Here is a 19,963-nt window from a genome sequence, read left to right as displayed (position 1 = left end):
AATTCCAACTTTAGTGGGCCATGATAGATACTGAAATGAACTTACAAGAAATGCTTAATTAAATATACTGTAAAAAGCATACGACAGGTTTTTTCTTATGACAGAAGTTGCATATTTAATTAGAAATTCTAGGCTATGTTATAAAATTAACTTGGGAGGTTCTTAGTAAACCTAGCTCAAACACTTAAGTTATTACACAGAACAGAGTTATTTTGTAAATTTCTGCTTTTTCTCTGTACTTAGTGATTCAAACAAGAAATCATAAAGGAAATTTCCCTTTATTTAATATTATAAAATCATATCCTTTATTTTAATAGCAAGTAAGATAGATAAAAGGGCAGTCATGAATATCTAATTTCATGTATAAGAATATATGCGCAGTTCTATTTCATTTGTTGGGCCCTTAACTCCAATTCATGATTTTGGAGAATTAGAGGGTAGGTTTGCTTTTCTAAGTTTTTAGTTCCTCTTGTCACTTTTTACTTGGTGGTTGCTTTTGGCAGCATGGAAATGGGAAAGTTAAAAAAATAAAACAGGATTTTCCATATATAATCTCGGACTCTTTCTGGGAAGAAAGTACTGGGAAGAAAGATGGTACTACCATCTAGAGAAGGGTATATTTATTGTAAAGGAAATGAAGATGAGTGAGTGGAAGTTGAGAGTCAGGCAAAATAAGTAGGACAAAGGAAATGAGTGACGAAAGGTAGACTCTTAATTCTGTAAGCTTGTATCCTTTTATCTTCCCATAAACATTAGAAAAAAGTACAACTTCCATAAATTGAATTTTGGGGTATTTCAGATATGTTTAAGATATGAACCTTCTAGAGCTAAGAATATCACTAGTCTACATGTGGAACTTACGGTCTTGAAGATTAAAAAAAAAAACTCCTTCTCTAGTAGAAGTCTAATATTTGGAAAATTAATGCTCAATTCTATATTAGAAGCTCCTACCTTGATAACTCACTGTCATTTATAACATTTTTGTTGATTGATTGACTTATTTATTTTGAAAGAGAAAGAGAAAGAGAGACTGTGCACACATGTGTTAAGAAGGAGAGGGGTAGAAGGAGAGATTCTGAAGCAGACTCCCCGCTGGGCATGGAGCCTGACATGGGACTTGATCTCAGGACTCTGAGATCATGACCCAGGCAGAAATCAATCAACTGAGTGACCAGGTGTTGCATTTTTTATTTAAAAGATATTACTTGGTTAGAAGAATTCAGGTTGATAAATTGGTATGGAGTCAGCAGTGAGTATAGAAGAAGATGAAAACAAAACAAAAACACCTCAAATTCTATAATAGGCCAACATAAATATATTTTAAGTGAGGACAGCACAAGTCCTCTATATGTATTTTTCCATGTTTTTCCATGTAGTATGTTGTTTGCTTGTGTTTACTATTTTAATTGAAACACAGTTGACAAAGTATATTAGTTTCGGGTGTACAACACAGTATTTGATAATTATATACATTACCCAGTGCTCACCACAGTAAGTTACCATCTGTCACCATACAAAGTTATCAAAATATTGACTATAGTCCCTATTTTGTAATTTTCATCCCCATGACTTATTTTATAACTGAAATTTTGTACCTCCTTGTCCCATTCACCTATTTTGTCATTCCCCCTCCCTCTGGAAGTTACCAGTTTGTTCTGTTTAGGAGTCTGTTTCTGATTTTTTGTGTGTATTTATCTGTTATTTTTTAGTTTCCACACAGAAGTAAAATCATGTGGCATTTTTATTCCATTTTTATTTTATTTCTTTTCAGTATTCCAAAATTCATTGTTTATGCACCACACCCAGGGGTCCATGCAATATGTGCCCTCCATAATACCCACCACCAGGTTCACCCATCCCCCCACCCCACCCCCCTCCCCTCCAAAACCCTCAAGTTTGTTTCTCAGAGTCCGCAGTCTCTTTCACTGTCTGACTTAACTCAGCATAATACCTTCTAGGTCCATCCATGTTATTACAAGAGACAAAACTTCATTCCTTTGTTATGGCTGGGTAATATTCCACTGTGTATATATACCACAACTTATCTATCCATTCAGCTATCCAGGGACACTAAGGATGCTTCCATATCTTGGCTATTGTAAATAATGCTGCAATAAACATAGGGGTACATGTATCCTTTTGAATGACTGTTGTTCTTTTCTTTGGGTAAATACCCTGAAGTAGAATTATTGTGTTGTATAGTTTTTCTATTTTTAACTTTCACAGTAAACCCCATGTTCTTTTCCATAGTGGCTGCACCAATTTACATTTCCATCTGTAGTGTAAAGGGTTCCTTTTCCCCTCCAGTCTTGCCAACTCTTGTTATTTCTTGTCTTTTTGATAGTAAGTGATATCTCTTTATGGTTTTGATTGGCATTTCCCTGATGATCAGTGATGTTGAATATCTCTTGGCCATCTGTATATCTTTGGTAAAATGGCTATTCAGGTCCATTTCTTAATTGGATTTTTTGTTTTTAGTAGTGAATATATGTATATGTATACATATGTATGTGTGTGTGTGTGTGTGTGTGTGTATAAAACCCCTTATCATTTGCAAAGATCTTCTTCCATTCAGCAGTAGGTTGTCTTTGTTGATTGTTTCCTTTGCTGTGCAAAATATTTTTATTTTGATGCAGTACCAGTAGTTTTTCCTTTTGTAGCTATGGCTTATGTCTGAGAAATTACTGCCTGTGCTCTCTTCTAGAATTTTTATGGTTTCAGATTTCACATTTAGGTCTTTAATCCATTTTGAGTTTATTCTTTTATATGATATAAGGAAGTAGCCCAGTTTCATTCTTTTTCCATGTAGCTGTTCAGTCTTCTAATACCATTCATTGAAGAGACTGTTTTTCCCATTGCATATACTTGCATCCTTTGTTGAAGACGGACCATATAATCACGGGTTTATTTCTGGGTTCCCTATTCTGTTCCATTGATCTAGGTATCTATTTCTGTGCTAGTAACATACTGTTTTGATTATTATAGCTTTGTAGTATAGTTTGAAATGTGGGATTGTGATACCTCCACCATTGTTCTTTCTTAAGTTTGCTTTGGCTATTTTTTTTTTTTTAAGATTTTGTTTTTGAGGGAGAGAGAGAGCAGGAGTGGAGGGGGAGGGGCAGAGAGAGAAGCAGGCTCCCTGCTCAGTGGGGAGCCCAGTGTGGGATTCATTCCCAGGACCACGGGATCATGATCTGAGCTGAAGGCAGATGCTTAACTTACTAAGCCACCAGGCATCCCTGCTTTGGCTACTTGAAACCTTTTGTGGTCTCATACAGATATTTAGGATTATTTGTTCTACTTCTGTGAAAAATACTATTGGTATTTTGAGACAGACTGAATCTGTAGATTGCTTTGGGTAGGATGGATATTTTAACATTATTAATTCTTCCAAATGATGACCATGGTGTATATCTTTCCATTTATTGTGTCATCTTCAATTTCTTTCATCAAGATGTTATAGTTTTCAAAGTGCAGGGCTTTTACCTTTTTTGGGTTGAATTTATTCCTAGGTATTTTATTGTTTGATTGCAATTATAAATGGGATTTTTTTAAAACTCTGATAATTTGTTACTAGTTTATGAAAATACAACAGATTTCTGTATATTGGCTTTATATTCTGCAGATTTACTGAATTCATTTATTAGTTATAACACTTTTTTTTGGTGGAGTCTTTAGGGTTTTCTATGTATAGTATCAGGTCATCTGCAAATGTGAGTGCCTTTAATTGGATGGCTTTTATTTCTTTTTCTCATTATATAGCTACAGCTAGGATTTCCAGTACTATGCTGAATAAAAGTGCTAAAAGTAGACATCCTTGTCTTGTTTCTGATGTTAGAGGAAAAGCTTTCAGCTTTTCACCATTGAGTATGATAGTGGCTGTGGATCGGTCATATAGAGCCTTTATTATGTTGAGGTATGTTCCCATTATCCCTACTTTGTTGAGGTTTTATCATGAATGGATGTTCAATTTTGGCAAATACTTTTTCGTGCATCTATTGAGATAATCATATGATTTTTATCCTTAATTTTGTTCATGTGGGATATAATGTTGATGGAACCATCCCTGTATCCCTAAAGTGAATCCCATTTGATAGTGGTAAATGATCATTTTAGTGTATTTTTGAATCTACGTACATCAAGGATATTGGTCTGTAATTTTCCTTTTTGTAGTGTCTTTGTCTGGTTTTAATCAATGTAATGTTGGCATCATAGAGTGAATCTGGACGCATTCCTTCCTCTTCTGATTTTTTTTGAATAGTTTCAGAATAGGTATTAATTCTCCTTTAAATATTGGGTAGAATTCACCTGTAAAGCCATTTGGTCCTGCACTTTTGTTTGTTAGGACTTTTTGATTATAGATTCAATTCTCTTACTAGTAATCAGTCTGTGCAGACTTTCTCTTTTTTTTTTCTGCTCTACTCTTGATTTCGACTGTGTTTGCAGGGATTTACCCATTTCTTCTAGTTTGTCCAATTCACTGGCATATAATTTTTCATAGTCTTTTGTAAGCCTTTGTACTTCTATGGAGTTGGTTGCAACTTCTCTTTCATTTCTGATTTGAGTCCTCACTTTTCTTGATGAGTCTGGCTAAAGGTTTATCAATTTTTGTTATCTTTTCAAAGAATTAGCCCTTAGCTTCACTGATTTTTTTTTCTATTGTTTTTAGTCTCTCATTTATTTCTGCTCTAATCTTTAGTTCCTTCCTTCTACTAAGTTTGGGTTTATTTATTCTTTTTCTAGTTCTTTATGGTGTGAAGTTTAGTTTATTTAAGATTCTTCTTGTTTTTTGACGTAGGCCTGTAAGACTCAGCTTCCCACTTAGAACTGCTTTCACTGCATCCCAAAGATTTTAACCCATATGTTTCCTTTTTCATTTGTCTCCAGGTTTTTAATTTCTTCTTTGATTTCTTCATTGATCCATTAACTGTTTAGTGTTATTCTAGAGATCACTTAACCTATCCTCATTTTTAAAAATTCTTTTTTCTTTTTGCTGTTCAAGCTTGGTTGTTTTCTGCTACACTGTCTTCCAGATTGCTGACCTATTCTGTATCCTCTAATCAGCTGTTGATTTTTCATTTCAGTATTTTTTTCATTTCAGTATTGTATTCATTTTTCATTTCAGTATTGTATTCTTCAGCTCTGTTGTATTTTTCATTTCAGTATTGTATTTTTCAGCTCTGTTGTTTAAAAAATATATATACATTTTCTTTCTCCGTGTTGACCTTCTCACTGTGTTCATCCACTTTTCTCTCAAGTGTGGTGAGTGTCTTTATGACCATTACTTTAAACTATTTATCAGGCAGTTTACTTATCTCCATTTCTTTTAGCTCTTTTCTGGGTTTTTTGTCTGTTCTTTCATTTGGAACATATTCCTCTGTCTCCTCATTTTGTCAGACTCTCTGAGTTTGTTTCTGTTTTTTAGGTAGGTCAGCTACATCTCCTGGTCTTGAACATAGTGGCCTTATATAGAAGGCATCCTGATATGCCCTGTAGCACAGCTCCTTTTGGTCACTGAAGCCAGGTGCTTCTAAGGGTGTCCCCTATGTGGGCTGCACATGTCCTCCTGTTGTGGTTGGAGTGGAAATGGGTGTGCTGGTAGGTGGAATGCTTGCAGCCCAGCTGTCAGCAATGACCAGCTGTAACTACTATGGGTACACTGGTAAGGAGGGCTTGCCCTGAGCATGGCTGGATGAGAAACCTGACTGAAGCCACTATGCGTACACTGGTGAGCAGGGCTTGCCCTCAGCCTACCTTTCTACAGTGACCAGCTCTGACTATGTGGGTGCACTGGTGGGCTTGGCTTCACCAGCTGAGAGAACCAGCTAAGCAACTGTAAGTGTGCTGCTCAGTGGGGATATCTTCTCTTGTCCCGAGGATAGGAGTTGCTCTGGACGAGTGCTGACCCAGGACAGGGCTGCCTGCCAGGTGTGGCAGGACAGTAGTTGCTCTGGGGGGGAATGCCAGTCCCATTAGGCTGCCTACTGGGTATGGTGAGGTGCAAGACATTGTGAAGGAGTACCTGCCTGGGTGGGTAGGGCAGGTCCACAGGAGGAATGTTGGGGTGGGATAGGTGGTGCTAGCAAGGTAGAAGTTGTCAAAACTGGCTCCCACAAGCCTCTGGCCAGCTAGGCTGCTGGGAAGTAAGTAGATGGTGCTCACCAACCATTCTGTTCCTGGAGAAAACTCCTGCGGATCCCTGCCTATTTGGTACCCATCCTAAAATTAGTCAATAAATCTTCATATATAACCCAGGTGCTTTTCAAACTGCTACTTCTGTGCTGGGTCTTGAACTCAGTGATATGGCATGCTAACCTTTTAAGAACTGAGACTCAAGTTTCTTAATAGTCCTGTGGCTCTGCTGGAGTTAAGTACTGCTGATTTTCGAAGAAGACCTTATGAGGGCTTGTCTTCCCAGTGCAGGTCCCCAGGAATGGGGGTGCATGATGAGGGGCTTGATCCCCTCAGTCTTCTGTGCCTATAATATTTCTATCACTTTGGGGCTGCCACACTGGTGGTTTTAGGTTCTGACCATGTCTCTGTCTCTCCAGCACTCCTTAATGAAGCCTTCTCTTTATATCTTTAGCTGTGGAAGATCTATTCTGCCAGTCTTCAGGTTGTTTTCAGGGTGTGTTGCATTACATGTAGTTATTTCCTTGGTGTATGCATAGGAAGCTGAGGATCCTCCTATTCTGCCATCTTTCTACCCTCCAGATAGTACATTCACAAATTCAATATATATTAAAGTTTACAGTATACCAAGATATATTTAAATAGATTCTTTAGAATGTATTTTTTTTTACAAACCATCTACTACTCACTAAATGTAACATCTCAAAAATCCCAAATGTGCTAATATTTAGACTTTACACAGAAATTTCTACTTTCTCCATAGTTACTCAAAGAGAAGAGACATTTTAAATTTATGCTATTTTATTTTTTACCCTAAATCTACAGATACAGGTTTAAATTTCCAGGGGTTTAGAAAATTCTACCAAATTAAAATGAGATAAATAGTGTCTCAAAGTGTTTGAAATATACAAAATATGAGATACAGTGATCACCAAAGTATAGTAGTCAAGAGATTTCCAAGTTGGAGTAAAAAAAGAAAAATCAGTGACTGGCTATTTAAAATTTTCAGAGATACATACATTGTTTACGGTGACCAGAAATGATTCAGCAAATAATGGAGTTTGTTATAAGAACTGGAAAATACTGATATGCAGCATATTTATTTATTCATTAACATAAGCAATAACGATGATATTGGAATTGGCCACTTGAAGAGTACCTTCTTTAACAGGGTATGAGAGCATTTTCTTTATCCTTCACAATACAACAAGGAGTTCAATGCAACACAGATTTAAAAAGATACTTTATATTTTAAAAGAAATTTTTGTTTGCTTAGTAAGGCTCTAAGGTTATTTTTTACCAAAACTAACGTCTATAACTGCCATTAGAAAAATCTCTGGCCATTTTAATTGAAACCATAATAAAAAGAGAGGGAGAAGGAAAGAGAGAAAATACATTTTATATTTCCTTTGCTGATTCTGATATTTTAAAGAAAGGATAGTTATAGTTCATATGTATCAAATCACTGTCAAAGAAACAAACAGAATTTACATAAATTGTAATGTTACAACCTTAATAGTTACTTTTGAGCTATGTAGAAGACATTCAGAAAGTGAAAGGTAGCAAAAACTCCCTTAATGGAAATTATATTATTTACATAATTTGCTGTTATTTACAACACTTGATTTCACTGAATGGAATTTATCAAAGTGAAAACTATAGTTTGTATTAAGATGAAACTAACAGGGTATTTCATTAATTAAAATTCTTTTAATGTTACTGTTTCTGAGGCTAGATGATGTAAATGTTTTAAACTGACAATTTTTAGAATAAGAAAATAATTTCATACCTAAGTAATAAAATATCTAGATAGTAGACCTTTAGTTGGGGATTTATAAACTATCTCAATTTAAATTGTTTTCAGCATATAATGACCTAGTTAAGCAGGAAGTTGTTGAAATACTTATTTCAAAAGCCACATCAAATTCAGATGGACTTGAGGCATTTGTAAACAACTATGATATGTTTAAGACATCTCTTAACTCACTTCCAGATCTCCTCAGGGTAACTGAGTCCCAGAATATTAAAGATGAAAAATTATCAGATCTTATCTAATCCCCTACTACAAATATATGAAAATACTGAGCACTAGAAAGACAAATACATGAAACAAATTTCTTTAGTAGGTTTTCTAGTGGTTTTAAACAACTCTCCAAATTGTTTTCCAAACTCAAACGATTTAAAACTACATCGTTAAAGAAAAACAGTAATTTACAGTGGAGAAACATGATAAACACTAACTTAATTTGAGTAAGCAAGGTTAACCTCACTAGTAATACATATTGACATCCTATTTTCTGTCAAAGGATGCACTGAGAAGGAACATCATCTCTGGTCTGTGGTAGTCTCAATCTAATCATGAGAAAAGACCAGACAAACCGAAATTGAAGGATATTCTACAAAATAAATGAATAATACTCTTCAAAAGTGTCAAGATTTTGAAAGGTAAGGAAAGAATAATTTCCACAAAATGAAGGATCCATGACAAAATGAAATAGGGGATTCTGGACCAGAAAAAGGGACATTAATGGCAAACCTGGTAAAATCCAAATAAATTATAATATTTTTAAGTAAACTATTGTAAAGGTTTGATAATTTTCCTATGTTCATTCAAGATGTTAACATAAGGAGAAGTTGAATACTGCATACTCTCCATACAATTTTTATAACTCAAAATCTAAAGTTTTCTCAACACAAAAAGTAAAAACAGATAAGCAAATAAACAAAATCTTTGTTAAGATGATTTAGAAATAAGTGTACTTTGGTTTAAATAGTGTAGAGTTTCTCACCAAAGTAGTATGCAAAGGTAATCAGAATTATACAAAAAGAGGCTTTGGGATTTCTGTGATAGGAACAGCTCACTATAGATTCTATACTATGAAGTAGTGCTTTTAGTAAAAAAGTGCTAGGAAAATCATACATTAATCCAGGATAGTGTTTTGCACATGAAGTTCATTGTCATGTTTTCCTGATTCATGCAGTTTAAAAATCATTAGAACAATATTCAACTGTAATATGGTAAAATATGACTTGTTTTTATTACTTCATTTGATAGTTTTTTGGATAGCAGATATTCTTACTAATATTGAAATGTTATTTCAATAACCTTTAATCTGGGTCTTCAAAAATTATGTCTATTATCTAGAGAAAAAGAGGTACTCTTGCTTAACAAAGGAAATTTCTCCAAAGAAACATCATTTGACCTGAGACTGACTTCATAGAGTACAAATGTCAAAACAAAGTAAAAATATTAGTAAATCAAAACCTAGAGATTGAACAATCGATCTATTTTTTTTCATTTTTGGTAACCCAATGAATTACTTGATTGTATTGACTAAATAATCTTTACATTTTAGAAGAGTCTGGAATATATTTTGTCAATTGACTCATATTAAAATTATTTTTTTAAGATGATCTTAACTCGAAGTAAATTATATTCCTAGAATCCTGCCTTTTATTCTCTCACAAAAATTTAATGAACAATGACTATGTGTTAGACACTAGGCAAGGTGTTGGAAATAACAAAGCTGAATAAAAGGTCTTGCTGTCTAGAGGAGTCCATGTTCCATTTTGGTAGAAAGAAGGCATATAATTACAATATAATGAAGAAAGTACATCAGACATATAAATGTGAAGAGAAGAAAACTGAACCATGATAATACATAAGAGAGTATTTTTTTAAATGAATTATATTCTACAGAGCTGGGCTATGTCATCAAAATAATAAACCTTCTCTTGTGCCCAAAGATTAGTATTGTGAATTGTTAAAACAAATACTTCTAAAAGTAACTTACACTGTTTTTGTATTAAGATAAATTCAACTTCAAGGACATCGTTCAGAAATAGACTTATGTTTAGGAAGTGAATTTTAAAAACTTTACTCCCAAGTGAACAGATTAAGTTGCCTTAAATATCTCTATTTCAAGTTGAATGCTATTTTCCTCAGAGTGAACCCATTAATCTTCACAGTTTTATTGGAAATTAATACCTCATTAGATGTCCAAGTAACACATCTATGGCACATTAATTTTTCATGGATTAAAACACTGATTTTGCTCCAAGAAAAATTTAAAATGCTATTTTAGAAAATTTTACACAAAAAATTGTCTAATGGTGGTATTTCATAATCAGTGTCAAAAATAACAGCCACATTTCCACAACTTGAATTTGCAGATTACTCCATAGCCACTGTTTTGCCTTTTTAAGAAAAAGATTAAATGTTTTAAACTGTTACCATAATGAAAACCATGCAATGATACATTCAAAAAAAGCAGGCCTCTTGGAAAGTAACAAATCATTTAGAAACCTTGCCTAAAAATGCACTCACTTATTTAATATTTTTCTATGACCAATTAATTATTCTGTAAGTTTAAAGTATTTCTCAGTATTCCATTATTTAGGCAATAGGACATTAGAAAAAATAATTCATACAATGACATTTTCAAATATTCTATTTGAAAAAAAGATACCTGGAGAGAGATATATAAGCCATCTATGTATCCCTCTCTGATTATTAACTATGTATCAAGTATTGTGCTAGGTGCTCAAAAAATATGATCTATTAGAAAGACACAGTCCTTGCTTTATGGAGCTTGTAATCTGTGACTAAAACAATTGATCACTGGAGTAACCATATAATTGCAATTACGATATGTTCAATGGAAGAAAAGTATAGTGCCATGAAACTTTTAATAGAAGGATCTGAAAGTTTCTGGGAAGCTCCTCACCCTCCTGAAAATGACAAATATATTGAGATCTGAAGGATAAGAAGGAGTCGAATTAAGGAATCCGAAGGGATAAGCATTCCAGGTAAGGAAAAGAGTGAGAAGGTAAAATCCGCTGAAGTCCAGTAAGAGAGAGGAAAAGAGTAGGAAATGACATGGAAAGGTACACAACAGTGGTTCTAGCATTTTCTGGTTCTAGCATTACACACTTTGCACAGATGGTTACTTTAGATGTACTTTTATATTTGTCCTGTTTCTTCTATGCAATTGGGTAATAGTGGATGTATAACTTGGGCTTTGTGGTCAATAACTAGCAAACCCAGGTTCAAATCCTAACTTGGACATGCACACCATCCAAAGCGATGCAACTCTGGAAAAAACTGCTTAATCTTTTTGAACCTTGTTTCCCTCCTCTGTAAAATAATAATAACTGTTACTGATGGATACTGGTATCAAATAAAATAAAATGTGAGGAGACTAGCACAAATACTGGTCCACAGAAGGCATTCAATAAGCTTTCTTCCTGCTTCCTTCTAAGGGCTGACTTTATGACAGTTTAATCATCAATGGCATACTGATATGCTGTTAAGAAGTGGGATCCTTTTCAAAAACAGTATTAGCTAAATTGCCATCATTATGATATTAAGTTGAACTCTGTTCCATTTGTGTGTCTTTAATTTTTTGATCTTGCAATTTCAATTGTTTGTATTACCAGACTCAAAGCAATAGGAAATAAAAGAGTAAGTTAGCTGGGTGAATGATGACTCTCAAAGGTAATCATTCAAAAATAGTAATAATTAAGGAAAGGCAAAATAAATAATTTTTCAAAATTACAACAGGGCCTTTGGGTATCACTTTTGACTGAAGTTCCTCTCAGAATTATCTTATAGTCTGCGTGATGTTGTGATTACTGATGAATGTAAACTAATGCTTTTCTCCCTGAGTAAAGCAACATTCTTATTGTGTAGTCCAACTGAAATGAAAATAATCTGGGGATCTAGATAGGTCTAATACATAAGAATAATGAATAATGATTTGTAGAGGTTAGACAAGTATAGTTCTTATTATTCTTTAATTGACTTAAACTTTTAGGCATATCATTTAAAAAAATAGGCCATAATTTTACAGATAAATTTTTCAATTTTTAGAAATAGGAATCTTGGAAGAGAAGCTAAAAGTAACTTAATTCAGCTCTCTTAATAGTTAAGTTTTTTCTTTTATATATGTATATACTCAAATATATACAGATATACAATAATGGACAATATTTTATATTTGTGAGGCCTATATAAATATATGATAAATATAATTATTCCTTATTATAAACATGATATTAATTATTTGAACAAATAGTCCATGCCACAGGAATGAGTCCTCATTGCAAGGTAAATTCCATAGAAATAATCTGGTTAAATTTATTAGTTTTTTAAAAATGTGGTTAACTATCATGATAGACCCCACTGGATACATGAACTGGGTTTAGATAAAATACGTGGAGAAACCTACTGGGAACTTCTGTGAATGTATTCCTTACTAAACAAACAAAAAACAAAAACAACAAAAACCCCACACACAAGGCAGGGATCACTTCCTTTGGCTTGCCTTTATGTATTTTTATGTGAGGGCATAAAACCTAGAGCTCCAAAAACCATCTTGTGATCACTGAGAGACCAGCTTAATGCCAAATGTAAATACACTGATAATTCCAGAAGACAAAATGTCTTCTTTAATTAGTGCTATAACTACCTAATCTTTCAATTCTGAAATACAGGGTCGGAAACATTAAAAGTAGTTGGGTTTTCTATTACTTGCAGTTAAAGCATCCTTACCAATAGAACAATGGCATCGTTCTTAAATTTCTTCTCCTAGTTCTCTGAGTTTTCCTCATATCTTTTCTTTTAACTTCCTTTTATTGCAGTCTTTAGAACTCTGTTACCTTTTGATAATCTTATCCAGAGATGGCTCTGAAGAGCCTCAAATTCCACCTATTTTATGATGACTCTCTAATTTATATCTTCAGCACTGACATATATATTCCATGCTTTAAACTCATATAGCCACTGCTATTTGATGCCTTCAGTGAACTTTTAATAGGTGGCTCAAACATTCAACATACAAAGTCAAATTCTTTATCTTTTAACGCTTTTTTTTTTTTTTAAGAGAGAGAGAGAGCGAGTGCGTGTGGGGGTACTGAAGGGGGTGGAGGATCAAAGGGATAAGTAGATGCAAAGAAAATCTTAAGCAGGCTCAACACCCAGCATGGAGCCTGACGTGTGGCTCAGTCTTAAAACCTGAGATCATGACCTGAGCTGAAACCAAGAGTCAGACACTTGTTGTGTAAGTCGGTTGACTGAGCCACCCAGGCACCCCTTAAAGTCAAATCCTTAATTCCTCTTTCTCAACCACTATCAACCCTCCCACCCCCTGCAAAAGCTTTATACCTCTCTTGGTCAGTAATTCACCCAATTGCTCAAATCCAAACTTTAGGGGTCATTCCTTAATTTCACACACACGGCCAGCTCCTGCTCTCTCTCACCAAAGGGTATCTGAAGTCTGTCTAGTGTTTTCCATCTCCATTGTTACCATCTTAGTCTAGGATATCATGTTTCTTGCCTGAATTATTCCAACAGCCTCCTAATCAGACTTCTTGCTTCCACTTTATACTTGTAAAAACTATTCTCCATAAAGACAGCAATCTCTGTAACACACAGATGACATAACATTTCATTCTAGAATGAAGTTCTCCTTATAGCCCTGTATTTAGAGTAGAATCCAAACTCCAGCTGTGACCTATAAAGTCTTCTATCATCTGGTTCCTCTCACCTTTCCAGCTTCATCTCCATACTTGTCCAACTTGTTTACCTGGCTCCAAACATGCTCGTCTTGCCTCTAGAAGAGATTTGTCTTTCTAGATAAATGGTGGTGTTTCCTCTGCATCTTTATATGCTTAGTTTACTTCTGTCATACAGGTCCTAGTCAATGAGGAGTTCTCTAACTTTCTGCATGAAATTAGCTACTTCTTCAGCACTTGGATTATTCTCCATAACATTTATCACAATGAAATGATCATTTACTTATTTATATATCATGTGTCTTCTTTCACTAGAGTCTAAGCTCCATGATAGTAGATTTTCTGTCTTACGATATCCTCAGGAACTTGTGCTATTCCTATTATACTCTGGCTTCTCAATGAATATTTCTTGACTGTATGAGTAAATTCACTACTATACAGATGGCATAGGAAACAAATAAATACTGTTGACTTTTTGAGTATTTATTAAATACCAAGTACTTACATGCATTATATGTAATCTTCACAAATGCCACGCAGGAATAAATATTATCATTCCCATTTCTCATTGAGAAAATTAAGGATTAGAGACATTAAGGAACAGCTCTTGTTCACACATTTTAAGGTATGAGATCTAGGATTCAAACTCAGCTCTGACTCTAAAAATACTAAATATACTAAAGGGACAATATACTATATACTAAAGGGATATATCCAATTAGCATATCCAATATACGAAAGGGACAATTAGAATTGCTTGTGATCAATAAATTTTAAAAGCTTCCCATATCTTCCCAAAGTAAGTCAAATTTTGCATAATGAATACTGACCACTAATTATTAAGATAAGGTCCTAAAAGTCTATCTTGTAGAACTGACTGAAAAGCAACCTTTAAATTCAAAACAGTTTGACAATTCTGCTCCCTGAAGATAATTCATAGAAATCTTCACAGAAATCTTAATAAACATGCCAACTGGCTTTTCATTTTTTTCAAGCATTAGGATTTTTTCAATTAGGATTTTAATTTTCAATTAGGATCATTTTTTTCAATTAGGATTTGTTGTATTATATTTCTTAAATCTCATGAGGAAATAGAAATAGTTGACAAAAAAGGGTACTGGAAAGCTGCTGCAAGGATCAGTTTCTGAGCAACATACAATTCTGCATTATCTTGGAATGACTGCTCTTAGATCTTAAAATAATTTATTTTTATTTATTATCAAGATCCATGACTTTCTCAATTCTTTAATAGCTACTAACCCAAAGGCTTACTTTCTAAGAAAATAAAAATAGCCTCCATTTGTAAGAAGAATCATAAGCCTCTACAGGTAGGTCAATGATGGACTCCTCTGGGCCCTTGGGAATGTTGAGATTTCAAACTCAAGAGTCTCAAAAGGAAATCCTAAAATACTATTAAGCTGAATACAAAATTCTGATATAACTCAATAGTTAATGAAAATAAAGTTATAAATTCAAAAATATAAAAATGACAAAATTAAAGTTAATGATCTCATAGTCACATCATGTGGCAGAAATAGTGTTCAATCAGAAATGCATTAAACATTTAGGAAGTGCTAATTTTTAAATACAGATGTTCAGCAAATACCCAGGAAATTTAAATTCATAATTCTCCATTGCATTATGAGAGGGTTTTTAAAAAATGATTTTATTTCACTTATCTTTAAAATTATTGGTATATATTTATCACAGAAAATACATAAATACAATGTGACTTTTTTCCAGTTTTCTTTCAAAAAAGAAAATAAAGATTATACTCTCAAACTTACCACAGATTGAAATGTCTTATTGATATATTCAATTTCAAAAGAATAATAAAGCAGGATTATAACTGAACAATAGCAGGTATTTAATGCTATTTTACCCCCTCTGAATGTAGGTATCCTGAAATCAGTAAGGACTTTATTTCACTGATACACAGGTAGTAAACCCCATAATTAATTTCCAAGAAGAGCAAATCAATACATAAGCAGTTCACATTCAAGAGATAAATTAGCTATCAAGATGTTACAACAGATTTCTATGGTCTTTTCTAGACCACTCTTCTCTACCAAGAGCTGTAAGGTTTTAGAGATAGGAGATACCTTACTTAGGGGTTGGATCATTTGATCTATTCTTTTTATACTGCTGACATAATAGCCTCTTACAGTACATAATTGACTTCCCCAGGGTCCCACAGCTAATTAATAGTAGAGCTGGGATCAGAATTCAGGTCTCCTAAGTTGCTGTCTGGAAGTCTTTCACGATGAGAATTGACTGCAATGAAGCAATATGATTTTAAATCAAATGTTGGCAACATTGTGTGTATACATCATTGGTGAACTGAATGGTTTTATACTGAAAAACAGTTGTGTGATGTTCTTACCCAAGACATCTACATGAGCACAGTGGACAATGTCTAGGCTTTGGTGTAATCCTGCCTTGGCACTTACTATTGATGCGCTTTTGGGAAAGGCACATGATGTCTTAGTCTTGGTTTCCTTACCTGTAAAATGGGAAAATAAAAACCTAACCTCAAAACCTAACCAGAATAAAAATGATCATTTGGCTTCCCTTTCTAAGTACAATTTTAGTATTTCAATATAAATGATAATTGTTACATTAAGAATTACTTAAACTTACAATATATTATTGTTTTCTGTTTGTTGACTAATCTACACGTATGTGTATACTATGTGCCAGGTTCTGTTCTAGGAAATGGGAGAAACAGCACAGCTATCCTCTTGGATCTTAAATTCTAACAGGGAAAGACAGATAATAAACTATTAACAGGTAATTTCAAATTCTGATGTAGTAGAAAAAAGGAAAAAGGAAGGGGATACCAAGTGTGGCAGCATACTTTCTTAGACAAAGTAGTCAGGAAAGTACCTCTACTAACATGGTGACATTTAAGCTGAGATCTGAATGGTATGAAGGAGCCACTCATGTACTCATCTGTGAGAAGAGAATATCTGGGCATGGAGAATAAGAGCAAGGACCTTCCAGTAAAAATGACTGCAGCATGCATGTGCACCAGAAGGGTCAGCATATTTGGTATGAGATTAAATGTTCCATATTACTATATATGCAATGCTGGGTATTCTATGTGTAATGGGAAGCCATTGAAGGGCTTAAAAATTTAAGTAATCTGATTTGATTTTGAATTTTATGCTTGTTTTAGTTGCAACAAAAAGTAGAAGATAGGTAAGAATGAAAATAGGAAATAAGGCAAAAGGCTATTACAACCGTCCATATCAGGAATGAGGGTGTCTTGGAGTACTATAGACGTAGTGTGAATAGATATAGATACGCTTCAGAGTATGGTATAGTTCAGAGTGAGGGTAGGCTGATAGGTAAATACGGGAATAAACAAAAGAAGAATAATTAGACATGATTTCCTGTTTTTGGCACCAAAAATGGTTAAGTTGGTAAAAATTATAGGAGAAGTAGTTGTGATGGAGTGATGAAGGATCAGGAAACAAGAATTATATTTTGGCACTATTAAGCCTAAGACAATCTTTCTGACACATGTTTGGATATATGAATTTAGATCTTGGCAGAAGAATTAAGGGCTGGTATTATAAGTTTTGAAGTCCTCAACATATAGCTAAGACTATTTGTAACCATCTAGGAAACAATATGTAAATTGAGGAGAAAAAGGCCTTAAGGACTAAGCCATGGTAATACTACTTGGGTGGAGGTGGAGAATTTAGCTAAGAAGACTGAGAAGGAGTTGCCAGTCGTGTAGGAAGAAAATGGGGGTCACAGAAGCCAAGGTAAGAAAATTTTTTAAGAAAGAGGGAATGGTCAATAGATTGACAAATGATATTGAGAGGTCAGATCAGATTCAAACAAAGGCAAGACTATTGAATTTGACAAGAAAGAGACTGTAAGTGACCTTAACAAAAACCATTTCATTGGTAGGTATCAAAACCTAGCTGAAATAGCTTAAAGAGGGAATGGAAAATGTCATTTTACACTTCATCCTTCTTTTTAAATTTCAAACATAGAAGTAATGACTAGAGTTATAAAAGCAATCTTTGAACCATGGTAGAAAGACCAAAAGAATCATAATAAAATTACTCCTGATCGCCTGGGCTCCGGACAATGCTATTTCTGGGCTTTTTGTTAGGCATTGTATTTTATATCTTCTATATTAATCAAACCTTGCCTGTAGCATAAAAATATTCCTCTAAAAACAATATGTGGTATATTCTCCATCCTAGTCTCTAAGACTTTTAGTTTGAATAAAAAACAAAATATAACTGCAGCACTGATTTACACAAAGTCTTCTGCATTTACGGTAAATAAGAACACCTTTCAGCATCTCCTTTTAAGTCTGGTATGTTCTAGTTATCCTCGAAATGACCATATGAAGCTGAATGTATATATGAAAGGGAAAAACTTTCAGACAAAGCAGAGATCTATAATTGCTTTTATTTTCTTAATGTGCCTATATGTCACTTTATACAGCCAACCATAAACAGTTAAATCAGAGTGATCATCCCAACTTCAATTTAGTGTTCTGAGAATTATTACTACATGACTGTAGTCAGGAGGTATATAATATTTGTACTGTTTCACTTATTTTTTATAAACATTTCTAATTTTGGAGGAAAAGGAAAATGAAAGTATTGAGTACAGACAACTACTCAGAAGTTTTGTTGTAGTAGTTTGGAAATGGGCAATAGTTGGAGAAAGGATGGGCCAAAGTTAGAGTCTCTGAAAGATTGGGAGATATTAAAACATGTTTGTCAAAGAAAATTTTAATAAATGAAATTCTTCTTGAAAGAACTAAAATATTTCTGTCTGATATTCTTTTGATATTAGTTTCTAAGATGAAGTCTTAGACCATAACAAAATTATTTGCTTTCAAAATTAATAATATTTAAATATTCTATTATAGGAATTTTCGTGTTCTGGCTATAAAGCACTGGAAACTATGTCATGAAACACTGTTATTAAGTCTAGATTTTCCAATGAAACATTTTAAGATAATAGAATTAATTTAATATAGTTCATTCATGATGAAGAATTTAGGCTCAACAAATTCAAGAACTTGCCATAATTAAAATTTTTTAATATGAAATATGCTTTCATATTTTCCTGTTTGTTTTATAATATAAGAAGTTTAAAATATGATTATGTATAACATACAGAATAGAATGAAAACATAAATAAAAAGATCAAAAGGCTTAGCATTCTATGACATTAATTTACTGTTTTTAATGAAACAATTATGGTACTGTTTGTGTATCTAATACATGTTACTTTTCAAATTAGCATATTTCACAATGATAAGAACAAAGCACATAATTATTTTATTAGAAAAACTGGTTTTTAGATAGTTTAAGTATATTACTATAAAATATTATTGCAAAATTGATATGAAACTATGCTAACTGCTTTAGGACAACAGCAATGTTAAAGCTGGATAAAATAAAATACTTCCATAAATTTTAACAAGTGAATCAGCAACTTTATATTATCATTAAAATAATTTGGAAATGCTAAATTCTTCTCAGATTGTAATGAAGAAATTGCCTAAGAGACATTTTGGAGATTTGCTCATTTTCAGTCTATTTAAGTTTATAGCAGTGATAATGACACCACAGAGTTTTTTTTAAAAATAATGTGAATTTTTCACATATTAAAGTTTATGCACACAGAATGTTATTTTCTTCTAGATCCTCAGTGAAATGGCCAATGAAATTTTTAAAATAAGAGAAAGAAAAAAGAACAAGTGAGAACATATGCCTTTAACATTACTGGCATCACAGAACACTCCTACTACATTCTAAAAATAACAAGAATATTTGCTGGGACACAATCAACCAGATTAGTTCCCTTGCTACAGGTTTTAACAGTACCTGGGGCCTTTTCCCATAGCTTCCATCCCATTTGTCTATATTCTCTGACAGACTCTAAGCAGGCCTCATGAGGGTTATATCCGGCCATGGATGCCATATACTCAGCAATGATTACTGGCCCTTACACTTAAAAAATGCTCAGTAAATGTTTGTTAAATGAAGGCAAGATCAAAAGCTAAAAAGAGATATACCAGTATGCTAACAGTGGTAATCTCTGAAAGGTAGGTTATGAGTTTTGTTTTATCAATTTTTCTGCATTTTCTGAATGATGTTAGTGAACATACATTACTTGTATAATAATTAGAGCAAGATAATACATTTTTAAAATGCAGCTATTAAAATAATCTGCCACTGAATTCCTTACAAAACACACCTTAGATAAGCAGCAATATGAAAAAAGGTAATAATAAAAATAACGATGCAGGGGCACCTGGGTGGCTCAGTCTTTT

The 19,963-nt window shown here is 33.5% G+C and overlaps 1 protein-coding gene across 4 annotated transcripts in view; it reads right to left on the bottom strand.

Annotated features, from left to right (window-relative positions):
• The window catches only part of PHF14 (PHD finger protein 14), a 236,083-nt gene that overhangs the window by 32,848 nt on the left and 183,272 nt on the right, over positions 1–19,963 (bottom strand). Inside the window, exon 19 of one of the 4 annotated variants that reach the window (XM_047694284.1) lies at positions 16,082–16,150. The exons of the other annotated variants lie outside the window; for them this stretch is intronic. Coding sequence (XP_047550240.1) covers positions 16,097–16,150 — 54 coding nt within the window. The 3' untranslated portion in view covers positions 16,082–16,096. Of the gene's footprint in view, positions 1–16,081; positions 16,151–19,963 lie in introns of those variants that run through there. 4 annotated transcript variants of the gene reach the window in all.

Source organism: Lutra lutra, chromosome 11, assembly GCF_902655055.1.
Source record: "Lutra lutra chromosome 11, mLutLut1.2, whole genome shotgun sequence".
In the NCBI taxonomy this organism is placed as follows: domain Eukaryota; kingdom Metazoa; phylum Chordata; class Mammalia; order Carnivora; family Mustelidae; genus Lutra; species Lutra lutra.
The sequence above is the reverse complement of the archived record's forward strand: the minus strand, read 5'-3'. Positions and strand labels throughout refer to the sequence as shown.